Here is a 16389-nt window from a genome sequence, read left to right as displayed (position 1 = left end):
CAAGAGAAAGGCTAGTAGCCGCAGATCATACTCTTCCTTCCACAGTTCCTCAAATTCCACTGAAGGGTCTGCTAAGCAATGCCGCAAATCGCCCTTAACAGTCGAGTATAGTCAAAGCCGCTAACAGAAACGATGAAGCGGACGTCAGAGCAGCATCTTTCTCAAGCGAATCAAAGCTAAATCCAAAATTTACATCAAATCAAGGAAATCAGCGGGTCCACTCCATAACGAGGGTACAGTCGACCAGAAGATCTGATCATTCATCTCAAATCTGGAAACTAAGGCTTCAAAACATTCAGGTCGACGACACTGAAGTCAACTTAAATCGCACTAATGTAATGAAGCTATTTAAATGTGTTCCCTCATTGCGTACCATTCACTCTGACGACATAAAGATCGTGGAGTACGCAACTGAAAAAACTTCTGATCAAGTCATACTACATATTGGGTCTGCTGTAGTATGCAACACGATTTTGAAGGCAACAGACGAATTACTCTTTTTTGGGTTCGACATTATGCTTGAAACGGTTTCTGAGAATCATCAACCTCTAACACACAGTCCAAAACCAGTACAAGGCCCTACTATCGAAGAAAGTGCGTCATCCTTGAGGAAAGCAATGTGTACTTCCCATCTCAAGCATCAAAAAGGTGCCCAGCAAGATATAAAGCACCACATCAAGGAATCAGCTGTTGAGAGACAACTTCAACCACAATAGCCATGACCGGAACTGCAGGAACGACCATGTGTAATTCTATCTTGGAGCACACGTAGATTTTTGCATTTATCCAATGACTTTGATGCCTCTATGGATAAGGTATTTGTCATCTGCCTACAAGAAACGTGGTTGCGCGAGGCCCCCACGAGGGACGGATTTAAAACTTTTAATAACCCAGCAGAAATAAATCTAACAGGGCATCCATACTCAGGCCTACTAACAATGATAAAAATATCTCAATGGTGGTCAGCGATGGAATCAGTTAATCCGAATCCTTTTGTACAAGGCACAATTATTTATACCAAGGACAAGGTCACGAATACACGCACATATTTATTGATCATAAATGGGTACTGGAACCCTGTGAAGATCAGCACCAAGTACTTACAACAATCTTTCAATCATATGCTGCAGCGACTTGAATTGCTCCTGGTTCGAACGAGATACCGCCTTTGGAAATTATAGGCGTATTCCAGACAATGCTGTTGTGGCTAGAGAAAAGATATGGTCTTCTGCAATGACAACCAGGAACTGCATGATGCTAAACGGCAATGTGAAAGGGGACTTGCCTTCGAAATCGACTTGGCACAGTGCAGAGAGTCAGAGCATACTTGATTATATCTGGGTGCATGGAACATGGTCGAAAAAGTAGTTGATCTGCAAGTTCTTCCAATGAAGAACAGCGACCACAATCTTTTGTGTTTGTGCTGTTTAATTGAATGGGCACCGTTTCCTCAGAGATACCATGGGTCACCAAAATGTGTGGCTTTAGAAAAAGTTGCTCTGCAGGGCGACACCTTCCAATCCCTTAAATTGGTAATGCACAACTGTTGAATCTTAGGTGAAACTTTTTTGTAGCCATCAAAGATACGATCCACAATGTCGCGCGTCAACTGTATGTGGACGGTAACAAAAGCCTAACCGTCACCAAAAACAGTATATTCTTTTCGACTATATACCATGGATCAGTTTCCATAAATTCTGGGGCAATCGGCTCTGCATTAATGGGTCAGAAATGTTATATCTGAGCAAACCGTACACAGGGCACAGACTACAAGCCCCTGCTAACTGACTTTATCATCCCTCTTGGCACATCACAAACAACAGGGCATGTTCATAAGCATTTGTATAGCAACGTTATCCAAGATGCAAAGAAAATATTAAAAAAGGACTTGCAACACTTGTAAAGATTTCTGCCAAAAGAAGCAGCAACAGAGGCCGTAAAATGCAGAAGACAACAGTACATCACTGGGCAAAATCGACCAAATCGAGCTGAATTAATGATGGCATTACTAGTGACAAAAAACACAAGTGATATTTGGCATAACTTGAACGCTGCTCATACAAACTGCTCTTCCATCATTCCGAACGAACTTGCAGGCGCCGTTTGGGAAAGGCATTTTGCCATAGTGTACATGAAACCTCAAACAGAACCAGTTGTAATGACCTTGTCTCATGGTGTGCCATGGGCAGTGAAAACGGGGCTCCCGGATAACGAAACGGCCATTCAAGGGTTGAAAAATGTACATGCAGCTGGCCCAGATTCAATCACGAATGTGATGCTGAAAAAACCTGTGACACTCTGGGCCATCTTTATTGAAAAGCTGTTTACTGAAATAGCAACAACAAAACGGCTTCCGGAGTCATGGTCAAAAGCTGTGGTTGTTCCAATATATAAGAAGGGCAATCGGGACGATCCCACGAACTATCGCCCTATTGCCCTCCTCGACACCATTGGCAAGATCTTTGGTTCCCTTCTCCGACAAAAACTGGCTCTTTGGGCACAATCTTCAAAGATCTTGGATGTTTGGCAAATGGGCTTGACCCACAGAGTCGGAGTTGAGGTAAACTTGTTGATCTTGAATGTCCTGAAGCTAGAAGCAATGAAAGTAAATGGGAAACTGTATCTTGCCTTTATTGACATGAAACAGGCTTTCGACAGCCTCAATCGTGGAAAGTTATGGTTGAAACTACTGGCCTGGAAGTGTCCTGTCGACATATTAGAACCAGTCATAGCACTCCATTTGAACACGTCTATACGTGTACGACTAAATAATAAGGGCGACCTTTCAGACTCAATAAAAACTGAGAAAGGTGTAAAACAAGGGTGCCCTCTTGCTGCTGAATTGTTTAAACTGTTCTTGTTAGATTTGCCATTATATCTCGAACAGGTTCATTGCTTCATTGCATCATCACCGAAGATTAATAAAGTTCAGGTGAAATGCATAATTTATGCGGATTATCTAGTCCTGATGGATCGCACCCAGATCGGATTACAGCGTTTACTATCCAAATTGCATGAGTATTTGGCTGTCAATGACCTCGAGATAAACATAACAAAAATAAAAATCTTGACAATTGCAGGGCCAGGCAACAAGAAAGACAAATCATTCAGGTGGTCGATTGCGAGTGAAACCCTAAGTGTTGTTGCTTCCAGTTTAACAACTCAATCTGCAAACATCTGTGGATTCTTGATTTACAAAACCGGATGACGAAGTTCGCCTTGCAAGGTGCCAAGATAAATAAAGATCATGGAAAATTCACTATAGCACCTGTACTGACCTTTTATTTGCAAATGGTTGATCCATCTATTGTATTTGGTGCAGAGGCTGGCTGGAACATTGAAGCTCTTACTTGGCAGACGCTCGAAGGGTGCTTTTGGTGCCGAGTGTTGAACCTGGCATGGTATATTTCCATGATCGCTCTAAGACATGAACTATCGCTCAACTCCTTGTATACCAGGGTCTTGTGGAAATCGTTTGCAGCACTACGTAAAATGTTCTTGTGTCTGTCAATTCCGGCATACCGGATCTTTGTAGATGGAAATGAGGGCTCCCAATCGGGCCTTCTACAATTATGGACTAGCCGGCTACACGAAATTCTGTCTGCTGCTGACATCAAGATAACTGACTTGCTACATCTTCCACAAATAGCAAATTAAAAATTAAAGACCTGGTGCTGGATAGTCAACCTAGAACAACGTGCAAATCTTCATTCTGCATTGAATCTGGGTGCAGATGGAAACAAATTGAACGCCCACCCAAGATTCTGCTCCACTGTCCATCACGCCACCATCCAATCAATTCCTAAGATTCAAAATGAACGCTTTGAAAAAAACTAAAGAAAATGTTTGGCGAAGACGTGATAAAGTTGTGAAAGACAATCTTTGTCGCCTTTGTGGGCAAGGAATATAATCATCCAAGCACTTAATAACTGGGTGTGAAGGCACCCGAAACCAACACACTTTACATCTTGGGAAATTTTCTCCATTAAATGATGATCTGGACGCTTGGTGGCTACAAGTAATCTCAAGCAATAACGTAAAACTTTCTTGTGAAGTGGTCGTCTACATGGACAACATCCTGGCGAATGAACTCACATGAAAACTGATTTAGACCGTTAAATGTGTGAAACTTATCTTCACTATGAATGTTGAGGGTTGCGGAACAACTGTCATTGTCAAGGGATGTAGGCCCCATCTTTGGTTGCTGTAACAGACTTAAACAGTTGATTGGTTGAATGTTTGAAACAAAACTTTAATTCTTATGTCTTAAACTGAAGTGTTTCAATAAATAAAAAATAAAATAAAAAAAGAAGAGAGATCAAGCAGGATGAGGACACAGGGGGTGTTAGAGTCAAGGTTGGAGAGCAGGTCTTCATGGATGTTCAGGAGAGCAGTTTCTGTTCTTCTGGCAGCTATGAAGCCAGACTGATGATCATGAAGACAACCAACAGATTCTGTGTGGAGATTAAGCTGGCAGATGGCCAGTTTCTCCAGGAACTTGCCCAGGAAGGGAGTGATGGAGACAGGGCGTCAATGTGGTCCTTTATGGTTTTGGAGGAACAGGGGTGCACCTGTTTTGACAAGACTTTCATAGATCAGACTTGTCTAGAAACATTGTCTGCGGTGAACAGGGGAAAGGCAGAGAAGGAGGGAGGAGAGGTGGCTGCAGAAGGGCCAGAAGAAGAGCAGGGAGTATCAGGAAGGAGGGGATAGGAGGAGAGTGAGGATAGGATGTCCTGAGTTTTAGAGATGAAGTGAGAGGCCAGTGCCGTGCAGAGGGCCTGGGAAGGGGCATGAGAGATAGAGACTGCGGCAGGATTGGCCAGTTCCTTGCAGATTTTAAACAGTTCAGCCGAGTTGTTAGGTGCTGCAGAGATGCAGGCTTGGATATGAGCTCTCTTCTTGGTGAGGAAAGAGAGCCGGTATTGCCTTTGGAGCAGGCGGCAGGCCAGTTTGTCAGAGGATGCACACGAAGCACGCCATTTCATCTCAGCCACCCTGCACTTGCGTTTGAGGGTGATGAGGTCAGAGTCGTACCAGGAGTTGCACTTTGCTTTGGGCTTCAGGCGGATTCTCATGACAGGGGCAAGGATATCAAGAGTATCAGCTATAGCAGAGTGGAGCGTGGAGAGGGCTGTGTCAGGGTTTGAGTCAGCCAAAGGGGGAGGGGGATGAGAAGGTGGTGGCGAAAGCCTCAACTGACACACGCTTCATGGGTTGGATGACCGAGAAGGTGGGTGGCAGTGATGTAAGTGGCTTGGCCTGAAGGGTAGGGAGGGTGAGATGGGAGGAGAGGAGAACGTGGTCACTCCAGGAGAGTGGAGTGGACAGAGGGACAGAAAGGGGAAGGTCTGAGGAGATCAGAACATCCAGAGTGTGCCCAGCAGAGTGAGTCGGGCCAGAGGGGAGAATAGTGGGAGAGAGAGAGTCACACAGGTCGCGAAAGAGTCCAGAGGGAGGACAAGAGGCATCCAGGTGGATGGTGAAGTCTCCAAGAAGGAGGAGTTGAGTGGTCGAGGCCAGGAGTGAGGAGCAGAGGTCCACCCACTTGGAGAGGAAGGAGGAGATCTGACCAGGTGGCCGATAGATAGTAGCCAAAGTAAGGGAATGGCTAGGGGAGAGAGAGAGTCTGCAGACGAGGCATTCAAAAGATGAGTAGGCCTGCATAGGAATGGCTGAGGCAGGAATCCACTCGGGTAAAATCAGGGCTACACCCCCTCTGGAGCGATTGGATCTGGGCGCGGAGAGGATCTTGTAACCGTCAGGGAGGAGTGTTTCAAAGCTTGTGACAGAGCTGGCTGTGAAACATGTCTTGGTGTACCGAGGACATTGAGGTCAAGTTCTTCCAGAAGGAAGCAGATGTCGGAAGAGTGTTTGACAGCTGAGCGAAAGTTGAGTGTGGCAATGTGGAGAAGGTTGCCATCCTTGAAGGACTCCCGGGGAAGGGTACAGATCAGAGGTACGCCCTGCAGAGGTGTAGAAGGAGCCCGAGAGGGTGCTGAGGGGGAAGGAGAAGGCAAGGTAGCTGTGCAGGAGGCTGCAGGGCGAGGCGAGGAAGTCACGGAGGTGGGATACTGGACAGCAGAAGAAAGGAAATTGATGAGGTGCGGGAAGCGCCTATCAAAGAGGTCAAGGTTGGCCTGAGGGCCTTGAACCAGGACGGTCCCATTTGTGTAAACATTAATGATGACCTTAGAGGAATGGAAGGAAGCCAGGGGGGCATCCCACTGGGTGCCACCATTAATGGGAGAAGAAAAGAAGAGAAAGGAGAGAGCATAGAGGCCATGTGAAGGGTCCATGGGTCTGGCGAAGGAACGACAAAGAGGATGTCGGTGAGAGTTTCCTTGGAGGAGGCACTGGTGAGATCTTAGCCTGTGGTATTTTTCTCACATAGTCCAAGTCTCTGGCCTATTTTTTGCATGACCCCTATATAAACGTCCTATTTTACATATGCGCTCGTTCTCAATTGTCTCTATTACCAGTTACCCTTTTTCCTTGGACCGTATGCTGAGCAGCCATTAGACTTGTGCCCCTGTCCTATTCCCATGCAGCCCAATGCGCAGACCTGTGCGTGTGTGTATATGCATATCAGGCTCTGACAGTCTGTTTTCACAGATGGACCTGGAGGAAGAGGTGAGGTACCTGGAGAAGCTTAAGATGACACCGCTGCAGAAAGCTTTGCTTGCGATCACCCGAACCCTGGTGAATGTGGTTATCCTGCTGCTGATGGCTGGAGCATTTTACAGTATCTTTCTGGTCACCACCATCTCCCAGGACCGCGTGCAGGTCAGCTTTCTCACACGCTGTCTATCTCTGTCACTCTCTTTCTCTCTCATGCCCAGACTGAGGGTTTCCCGTTCTCTCCTTTGACAGAGATTCTCATCAGAAGTGCGCTGGAGTGTGCTGACAGAATACCTTCCCCCTCTCATACTCAATCTATCGACCTTCCTGCTCCCAATAGCCTTTGCGGCACTGGTGCGGTTAGAGGGGTACACGCCGAACACAGAGGTCAACATAACACTCATGAGGTAAGAGCATCTGATTCAGGTGTGAGGGAGCACTGCAGGACAAGGTTGATCTTTTGTGGGGAAAACCCACAAACAAGGAAAGCAAGAGGCAATCCCACAAACAGGTTGGGAATCAAGGTGTGTGAATGAGGCACCCCCACAAGCAGGTGAGTCAATGAGGTGTGGGTGGAATGTGCCGCCTTAAACCCGCAGTAGCATTGAACCTGCTGTATATGTGGTCAATGTAAACTTGAGAAATTATTTTTTTAAAACAACCTCACCAAGAGGCCAGTTTTGGAAGCGAGGGACACGCCAGGTGTGGAAGTATTGCCGGCCTGAGGCACGATCAAGGTCGGACTGGGACAAGAAATAGGGCCGGACACCCAAAAAAAAAGTGGCCCACCCCTCGCCTAAATAAAAGTGGCCCTCAAACCATCATCCGTGAATCGCGTCAATTCAAAACTTTACATAGAATGCTAATTATAAAGGGTTCATGTGTCTGTTGCATATTATGTTTTTTATAAACGCTTGAGAAAGTGATAACATTCCTTTTGTTCTTTTTTTTAAAAAAAACAACATCATCACATAGCTAAATACTTATTTTGCAGAACCAGACTCAAGGCATTTCCACTAGTTGCCACCAGTAATGGAAACAGAGTTGCATTTAATAAGCACTACAGCCAAATGATGGCGCCAGAAAGTACTTGCCAGTTGCATTTATGCTCAAATAATACATCACAACACAACTCATAAAATAACATTCCCTGATTCATGTGATGTCGCTAGCATTCAACATCCTCTATAACTTCCATCTATTTACCAAATGCAACAACATTCCCCAAGAGATTACGGATAGAATCGGTAGATTCACAATTTTAGAGGTGCGCAGAAGCGGGAGGCGTATGAGCTAGCGTGCATGTTAGCATCCCCTTGTGTGCTTGTAATCTCATTTCAGCCAATCATGTACTCAATAGGATGCCGCCAGAAAGGGTTTATATTGCTGAATGCGATGAGATGTACTTCAATTCAATTTCCCTCAGTCATGTGCTTGTAACCTGTGCCTCCCCCAGCCGCACCATGCACTTAGTCTCACTCTATGCCGAGAATTGCTTAGAAGGAAGGCTGCACGGCTTCTCCTGCGGTGTCTCTGCCAGACCCTGGCAATAGGAGATTACACCAACAAGCATGCTGTACCTCCAAAAGGAAAGCTTTTAGCAATAAAGCACCATTTCAGCACCAGGCATGTTTACTTTTTCTTTACTTTCAGCGTTTTTGTATCTTTAAGAGTTAGCAGGTGTACGATAGTATTTGCCATAACACCTGTGTGGTTTTGATGGAGCCCATATATTTTTACTGTTCGATTTCCTATTCCGTCTAGGATCATGTTGTTATCCCTTCAAGTTGCCATTAGAATACCAATCAGGAATCCTGAGGCAAACATGGCAACAATGATGGACGGGAAACAGGCAAGGCAAGGGAGGAGCTTCGGCCCTATTTCTTGAAATGTTGTAACTGGTGCGTGCAAAATTAAAGATCCATGTCTTAATAACACAAGTACAGAGTACCTATGGCTGCATAGAAAGAATTGCCAATGGTGAGGTGATTTGGGAAAACCATGCCTCAGACTTGAAGCTGGTTGGTTGGGCTAGAAAACCATTGTCTGTTGTAATAACCCCATTCTAACAGAGGTGAAGGAGACCCTGACATTGTGGGGAATGGGGGCAGCAAGCACATCCTTGTGTGGGGGGGCTGTGCAGTGATTTTCATGATCAGAAGAAATCGATTTGATTGGTTAAGAGAACATTACATCATAGTTCCCAAACTGGTATCCCCAGTTGTATTGGGAAGGACTGGGCCATGCAGAGGGGTCCTTTTGACTTACTTTTCCTGTCCAAACTGCTGTAATTTTCATCATAGAGAGCCTGGAAACTGCCCCTGGGTGATAACGGTGCAAGGTATAACTCAACATAACATAACATAAGGTAAACTGGGGTCTCTCTTGTTGGGGTAACTTATCCGTGTTTGTGAGCACTGACAGAAAACACGGGAGTGTGTGTCCTTTTGGCCTTTCCCACTTCATTTGGCAACAAAACACTGCCTTAATTGGCACGACATGGGCCGCTGTGTCAGTCTCAGAAGAGATGCCAATGCATGGCTGAATGGGCATGGAGTCTGAACTCCCCACCGACTTACTGGGGCAGGTTTGAGGCACATGGATAGTTCTTTCCTCCATTGTATAGACCCAGTTCCTGCCCACGCGCTTGGGTCTGTATGAACACGTGATGCATAATTTAACATAGATACAGAACTCAGACTGGCAGCTGCCTGCTCAGGCACGGGCACAGGGGAGCGACTGGATGCCACGAGGAAGGCACACTGTCATACCAAAGCATTGAAAGACAGTATGGATCAGGAGTGACCAGGACAAGTCACGCTCCCTACATAGACTGAGATTAGAGGAGCATGATAGGAAAGCTTGGCTTAATGGCTCACAGTTCACGGTCACAGTCGCCCCTTCATGACAGTGGGTGTCCAGCTCCGGAGGCAGCCAGGAGCGGGCGATGACAGCGCGAAGCAAATTTGCAACAACTTGCAAATGTTCACGGGCCGCCGACCTTCCGGAGCCCAGGACTTCTCTCATGTTACTAGTTACCAATAGAATTCACTGGGAAGGAGCAGGCCGGGCTCAGGCAGCCCTGGCCCCACCCAGCCCTGCCGCTCCCAGTGTTTTGTAACACTGACTGCTGGCACAATGGTGTCAGAGGCAGTTGCCCGCCGGCCCGCTGCTTTCATCAAAGAAAGGTAATACTTTGGTGTTACCTTCCTCTGCATCCGCGGCGGGCCGCAAATGATCTCAAGATCTCAATGTTAGTTACATTATGTTGCTTAGGCTGGGCCCAGGCGTGAGCTTCAGGAACCAGCCCACAGGGCCTTGCCCACCTCATCATGATTGTGGCCCGCCCACGGGCCGAATGGACGACGTGCCAATCCGACCCTGGGCACGAGCCACCTCGTTGGCAGCCCAGGGCGCAAAGAGCTGTGAATACTGTTATTCCCCTCCCAAATATTGTGTTGATTTTTTTTTTTCGTATCTGACAGCCACGTACGGGGCGCTGTGCCCAAGGGAGGCGGCAAGAGCTCATGATTTATTCACACCTCACCCCTTCGAATTCATTTGAGCTTGTCCTGTGGTCTGGGCTCCGCTGCCAGACATTCTCAGCCTGTGATGGAGGCGTAATTAAATGCAAAGAAACTGTGTGTCACCACAAAAGCGCAGAACAAGATTTTACAAGAGCAGGCATCTTTTACTGTCAAATTTAGAGCCGTCATTCACCTCTGGTGGAATTGGGTAGTATGTATTGTTTCATTTATAGTATCTAAATCCTACCTTTTTACTGTACTGCCTTTCGGAGATCCACTGTCTCCTCTAAAATTGATCCATGCTTGATTAGCCTAAGTTTTTTTCTGTGATAACTGCTTTTGTTTAGTCCGGTTTCTTTATGAACCAACGTTCTGGTGGGTGGGTCTCTGAAAGATAACACAATCGATACGCTGTATTCTGCAGAGTTATGCCAAACATTTCTACACAATGCATAATCAATATTTGAGGGGGGAACGCATGAAAAGTTCACTTGATATGAATATTTTTGCCAATTCATGTTTGTGTCAAATTGTTGTAGGCGCAAGTGAACAACTTTGAACCTGGGAAGCAGGATTCCACACATTCCCAAAATGTTGTGATCCTGGGCATATCAACCTTCTCTTTGTACGTCAGTCCACTTGTGACAGAACAAACAAGTGACCACCGTAAGATGTGCTGCATAAATGGTAAATCAGCATTGGCTATGCCAATATGTTATATTTAAGGATGCCTGGAGGCAGCGTGTAGGTTCATCCAAGTGCCATTTATTAAGTTTACATAGACATTCTAGAGGGGCTGGACGCCAAAGGGGACCAGTTCCCCAGGGGAGATCCTCAACCTCATCCACCACCCAGGCAGGCTGGTACCAACTGCCTCAGAAAGAACCTACATTCCCTCACAAACAGGAACCTTCTCTCGCTGACATCACTCACTCAGGGGACACTGGGATGGCACTGAGATGAAGATATAATACATCTCCCTTCCTATATGGGAAAAGCCACACCCATGTAAATGCACTCACATACTTGCAGCCAAGGAACTCCAATGTAGTACACACAAGCCTGAAAGCCATACTACAATACAAGCATTCTGGAGAATCAATGCACCTTCGGTCCAGGGCTCTCACCCCTGGGCCTTGATTCTGACACAATCAAGTGCTGACCCGCCATACACACATGGCTAGATACTTCCACTGTAGTATCCCTCTGAAATAAGCAGAACACCTCCCACCTCGGTACGCCAACCCCTGGTCTCGAGGCTGCCACCCTCGAGCACTGACCCAACTGTCGGAGAAGAGAGCCTCCACTCAATATCCGACTGGTAGCTACGGAGTGGAAGTAATTTACGAGGCACCAGGGACCAATCATTCTTTCACTCAGGTTGAAAATCTGAGGAATATAAACAGAGACATACAGACACACCTCAAACATACCATTCACACCTCACACACCTCCCCTTAATAATCAGAAAAATAATGGGGCGCACCAAAAGTACAGGCAAGATCAATGATAACCACACATCCAATACGCTGCTAAAACCAAACTACACTCTATGCTAAACCATTGGCCAGGTAACTCAGACCACACTCAAAAAGTCTCCATAGTGACCTTATTGCATAACTACAAACTAGGATATAGCCACCTTATACTGATACTATCCCTTAGCCAGTCACCACAGCATGAAACTATCAAACGTCTCCACTTATGAAGACTGTACACTAACATCCAAAACGCCACTGACAGTCTACCAAAAATGTCACTAACTTCTGGTCACTGTGGTATAACACGGGGAGGAAGAGCAGAAATAATAGTTGGGAAAAAAATCGATGGGGCAACAACCACACACCAGACCATTAGCCACAAAAGGCTAAACACAGGTAGGTAATACAGAGATGGTTGATTCCAACACTAATTTGGCCCTTCACTGCCAGTAGGTCTGTTTTGCTTTACAAACATTGATGGATTGATTGATATTTTATATCTATCGCGCTCGTACACAAGTGGTTCAGAGCGCGACAGGGCAAGGGAGGGGAACAGGGAAGAACAAAACAGCGATCTTACTAGGCCCAGTGACATTGAGAACGCGCAAGTGCATGGGAGAGGGGGGAGGGGAAAAGTGCATGGAAGGGGGAGAGGTGGAAAGTGCGAAGCAGAGGAGAAACAGATAAATAACAACAAATAAATAATAAAGGCAACAAACAGTGGTAATGCAGCCAGCAATGTGCAAGTGCTAGGTTTAAGGCAGCAGACAGGGTAGGTCTGATAAGTGCAGGAAGAAAAAGGGGGGCTGTATGGGTACAGATACAGACCCCAGTGCAAGGGGTGGCTCGGAGGCAGTGCGGGAGGGTGGCAGAATGAGCAGGTACCTGGGCCCAAAAAACAGAGGGTGGCCAGGTGCACGGTGCCAAGAGAGAACAGATCAGCAGGGGAGAGGGGGAGCGAAGGCAGAAGAAAAGAGGAAGGTCTTGAGGTGCTTCCGGAACCGGAAATGGTTCTCCTCAAGTTTTAGAGTGGCAGGGAGGCTGTTCCAGTGGGAGGCCCCAGCGAAGACAGAGATCTACCCCCAGCTCGTTTCTTAGAAAAGCGACTGACCCTGAGTGAGTTGGAGGTAGAGGAGCGAAGAGCTAAAGAGAGGGGAGGTATTTGCGGAGCGGTAGCTGAAGGTATTTTGGACCCAGGCCCCAGAAAGCCCTGTGGACAATGCAGAGGGTTTTGAATTTAATCCTTGCATCCACTGGGAGCCAGTGGAGAGATTTGTGTTCTGGATTAGTTGCAGATGGCGGAGAGTAGAGGCAGGTATATTTAGAAAGAGGCTGTTACAATAGTCCAGGCTAGAGAGAACCAGAGCTTGAGATACCATGAGCTTCTGGGGGAAGGAGAGGAAAGGCAGAGTACTTCTGAGGAGGTGCAGTCGGAAATTTGACTTTTTAGAGACCTCAGAGATGTGGGCGGAGAAGGAAAGGGTGGAGTCAAAGATGACCCCGAGGTTCTTAGCCTCGCAGGTGGGGGTAGGAGGAGGGCCAAGGGAGGCCGGCCAGAGAGTGAGGGGAAAGGATGGTGAAGGTGTGCCGATGAGGAGGATCTCCGTCTTGCTGGCATTCAGACAAAGATCATTGGCGGCACACCAATCTTGAATGGCAGTTAGGCAATCAGAGATGAGGTGGCAGAGGGCAGCTTGAAAATGAGTTGAGTGTCGTCAGCGTAGCACTGGAAATTTGAGCAGAAAATGGCAATGCAGTGGGCGAAAGTTGCCAGGTATTGGTTGAAAAGCCAGGGCGAGAGGTTAGACCCCTGGGGAACACCACAGGTAGAGAGGAAGATAGATGAAAGGAAGGACCCAAGTTGGACCTGGGAGGGTCGATCTGAGAGGAAAGAGGTCAGCCAGGCCAGAGCCTGATCAGTGATACCCAGGTTTTCATGGAGACGGTTGAGCAGGATGGTATGGTTGACCGTGTCGAAGGCAGAAGAGACATCGAGGAGGATGAGGACAGATGGAATGTTAGAGTCAAGGTTGGTGAGCAGATCTTCATGGATGTTTAGGAGAGCAGTTTCCGTGCTTCTGGCAGCTCTGAAGCCAGACTGGTGGTCATGGAGACAGCCAACAGAATTGGAATGAAGGTTAAGCTGAGAGATGGTCAACTTTTCCAGGAGTTTGCCAAGAAAGGGAGTAATGGAAATTGGGCGATAGTTAGCTGGACAAGAAGGATCAGCTGTGGGTTTCTTGAGAAGAGGATGCACAAAGGAGTGCTTCAGAGGGAAGGGGAAGGATCCAGAGGCAAAGGAGTGGTTGCAAAAATCAGCAAGGGCGGAGCGAGGGTGTCAATGTGGTCCTTGATGGTTTTAGAGGAACAGGGATGAACCTGTTTTGAAGAGGCTTTCATAGATCGGACTTGTGTAGCAACCTCGTCAGGGGTGAAAAGAGGAAAGAACGAGAAGGATGGTGAGAGGGTGGCTAAAGGAGGGTCAGCAAGCACAAATGGAGAGGGAAGAGGAGGAGTGTGGGTGGAGAGGGTGGACAGGATGTCCTGGTTTTTTTTAATGAAGTGAGAGGCAAGGGCATTGCAAAGAGCCTGGGAGGCAACAGGAGGGGTAGAGACTGCAGCAGGGTTGGCTAGCTCCTTGCAGATTTTAAAGAGTTCAGCCGAGTTGTTAGATGCCGCAGAGACACGAGCTTGAATGTGGACTCTCTTCTTGGTGAGGACAGAGATTCGGTATTGCCTTTGTAGCAGGCGACAGGCCAGTTTGTCAGAGGATGAACAGGAAGTCCTCCATTTCCTCTCAGCTGCCCTACACTTACGTTTAAGTGTAGCTAGGTCAGAGTCATACCAGGAATTGCACTTGGCTTTGGACTTCAAACGGATCCTCATGACAGGGGCAAGAGCATCAAGCGTATCAGAAATTGAAGAGTAGAGCAGAGACAAGGCTGTATCATGATGAGAGACAGCCAAAAGTTGAGGGGGGGAGAGAAAGTGGCGGCAAAAGCCTCAACTGACACACGCTTCATGGGCCAGATGTCCGAGAAGGTAGGTGGCAGTGTTGGGGTAGGCTTGGCTTGGGGGGAAGAGAGGGAGAGATGAGATGAGAGGAGGGAGTGATTGCTCCAGGAGAGGGGTGGTCAGAGGGATGGAGAGGGGGAGGTCAGAGGCGATCAAGACATCGAGTGTGTGCCCTGCAGAGTGAGTCGGGCCAGAGGGGAGGATGGACAGGGAGAGGGAGTCGCAGAGGTCACAGAACAGTACAGAGGAGGAGCAAGGAGAGTCTAAATGTATATTTAGGTCACCGAGGAGGAGGAGTTGAGTGGTAGAGGCCAGGAGGGAGGAGGAGAGGTCTGCCCACTCAGAGAGAAATGAGGTGATTTGTCCAGGAGGCCAGTAGATGGTAACCACAGTAAGAGAATGGGTAGGTGAGAGAGAAAGCCTACATACAAGGCATTCAAAAGAGAAGTAGGTCTGAGTGGGAATGATAGAGGCAGGAATCCACTCAGGAAAGATCAGGGCTACCCCCCCACTGGACTGGGAGGATCTGGGTGCTGAGAGGATCTTGTAGCCATCAGGGAGGAGAGTGTCAAAGCTCGTGACTGAGCTGGCCGTGAACCATGTCTCAGTAAGACCAAGGACATCAAGGTCTAGTTCTTCAAGCAGGTGGCAGATGTCAGAGGAGTGTTTGACGGCAGAGCGAGAGTTGAGAGTGGCAATATGAAGAAGGTTGCCAGCCTTAAAGACCTTCTGGGGAGGGGTACATATCAGAGGTACGCCCTGTGGAGGAGAAAGAGCCCTCGGAGGGGCAGAGGAGGAGGAGGAGAGCGAGGGCAAGGTAGCCAAGGGGGGAGAGGAGGGGACAGCAGGAGATGAAAGGAAATTGATGAGGCGAGGGAAGCGCCTATCAAAGAGGAGGAGATTGGCCTGAGGGCCTTGAACCATGACAGTGCCATTTAGGTAGACATTAATGATGACTTTAGAGGAGTCGAAGGAAGCCATGAGAACTTCCCAGTGAGTGCCACCATTAATGGGAGAGGAGGAGATAGGGCAGAGCACAGAGACCATATGAGGAGTCATAGATCTGGCGAAGGAACGACAAAGAGGATGTCGATAAGGGTCTGTCTGGCGGAAGCTTTGGAGTTGGTGTCGGCGATAGGAAGACCAGGATTAGAGGCCAAGATATCCTTTTTGAACTTCTTCCTACCAGACTTAGTGAGAAGGGAAGGATAGTCAATGAAGAAGCAGTTGGAGAAGATAGGAGAAACAGAAAGCGCCATTGGGGTGGAAGTAAGGAGAGGATGGAGATACTGGGGGGGCTAAGGCAGGTAGGTGTGAGACAAAAGAGAGTGGTGAGGTCACTGGGCTGGCAAGTTACAGAGAAGAAACAGTATACAAGCAAAATACAGAGAATTTCACAATGGGCAGCAAGATATGACTTTGTAGCACAAAGCAAAAACAGCAAGATTTGACTTTTTAGCACAAAGCATAAACAGCAAGATTTGACTTTTTGGTACAAAGCAAAAACAGCAAGATTTGACTTTTTAGCACAAAGCAAAAACAACAAGATTTGACTTTTTAGTACAAAGCAAAAACAGCATGATTTCACTTTTTCAATCTTGGAATCGGATGTTAGCAAAGGGTTTTAGGAAGCACTGCGCAGCAGGATGACAACATGGGAGCAACAAGCAGAAAGAACATTGATATTCAAAGGCAGTAGAAGTGAGTCCATAAGGAGGGAACTAACCCATAGTTCTGGAGGTGGC

The 16389-nt window shown here is 47.3% G+C and overlaps 1 protein-coding gene across 2 annotated transcripts in view; it reads left to right on the top strand.

Moving 5' to 3' along the window:
* The window catches only part of TMC8 (transmembrane channel like 8), a 719897-nt gene that overhangs the window by 246841 nt on the left and 456667 nt on the right, over positions 1–16389 (top strand). For both annotated transcript variants that reach the window (XM_069655257.1, XM_069655258.1), the window contains 2 exons: positions 6616–6786; positions 6874–7028. In XM_069655257.1, coding sequence (XP_069511358.1) covers positions 6616–6786; positions 6874–7028 — 326 coding nt within the window. The remainder of the gene's footprint in view (positions 1–6615; positions 6787–6873; positions 7029–16389) is intronic.

Source organism: Ambystoma mexicanum, chromosome 3q (genome assembly GCF_040938575.1).
Source record: "Ambystoma mexicanum isolate Mex_15411 chromosome 3q, UKY_AmexF1_1, whole genome shotgun sequence".
In the NCBI taxonomy this organism is placed as follows: domain Eukaryota; kingdom Metazoa; phylum Chordata; class Amphibia; order Caudata; family Ambystomatidae; genus Ambystoma; species Ambystoma mexicanum.
This window is presented reverse-complemented; position numbering and strand designations above follow the sequence as displayed.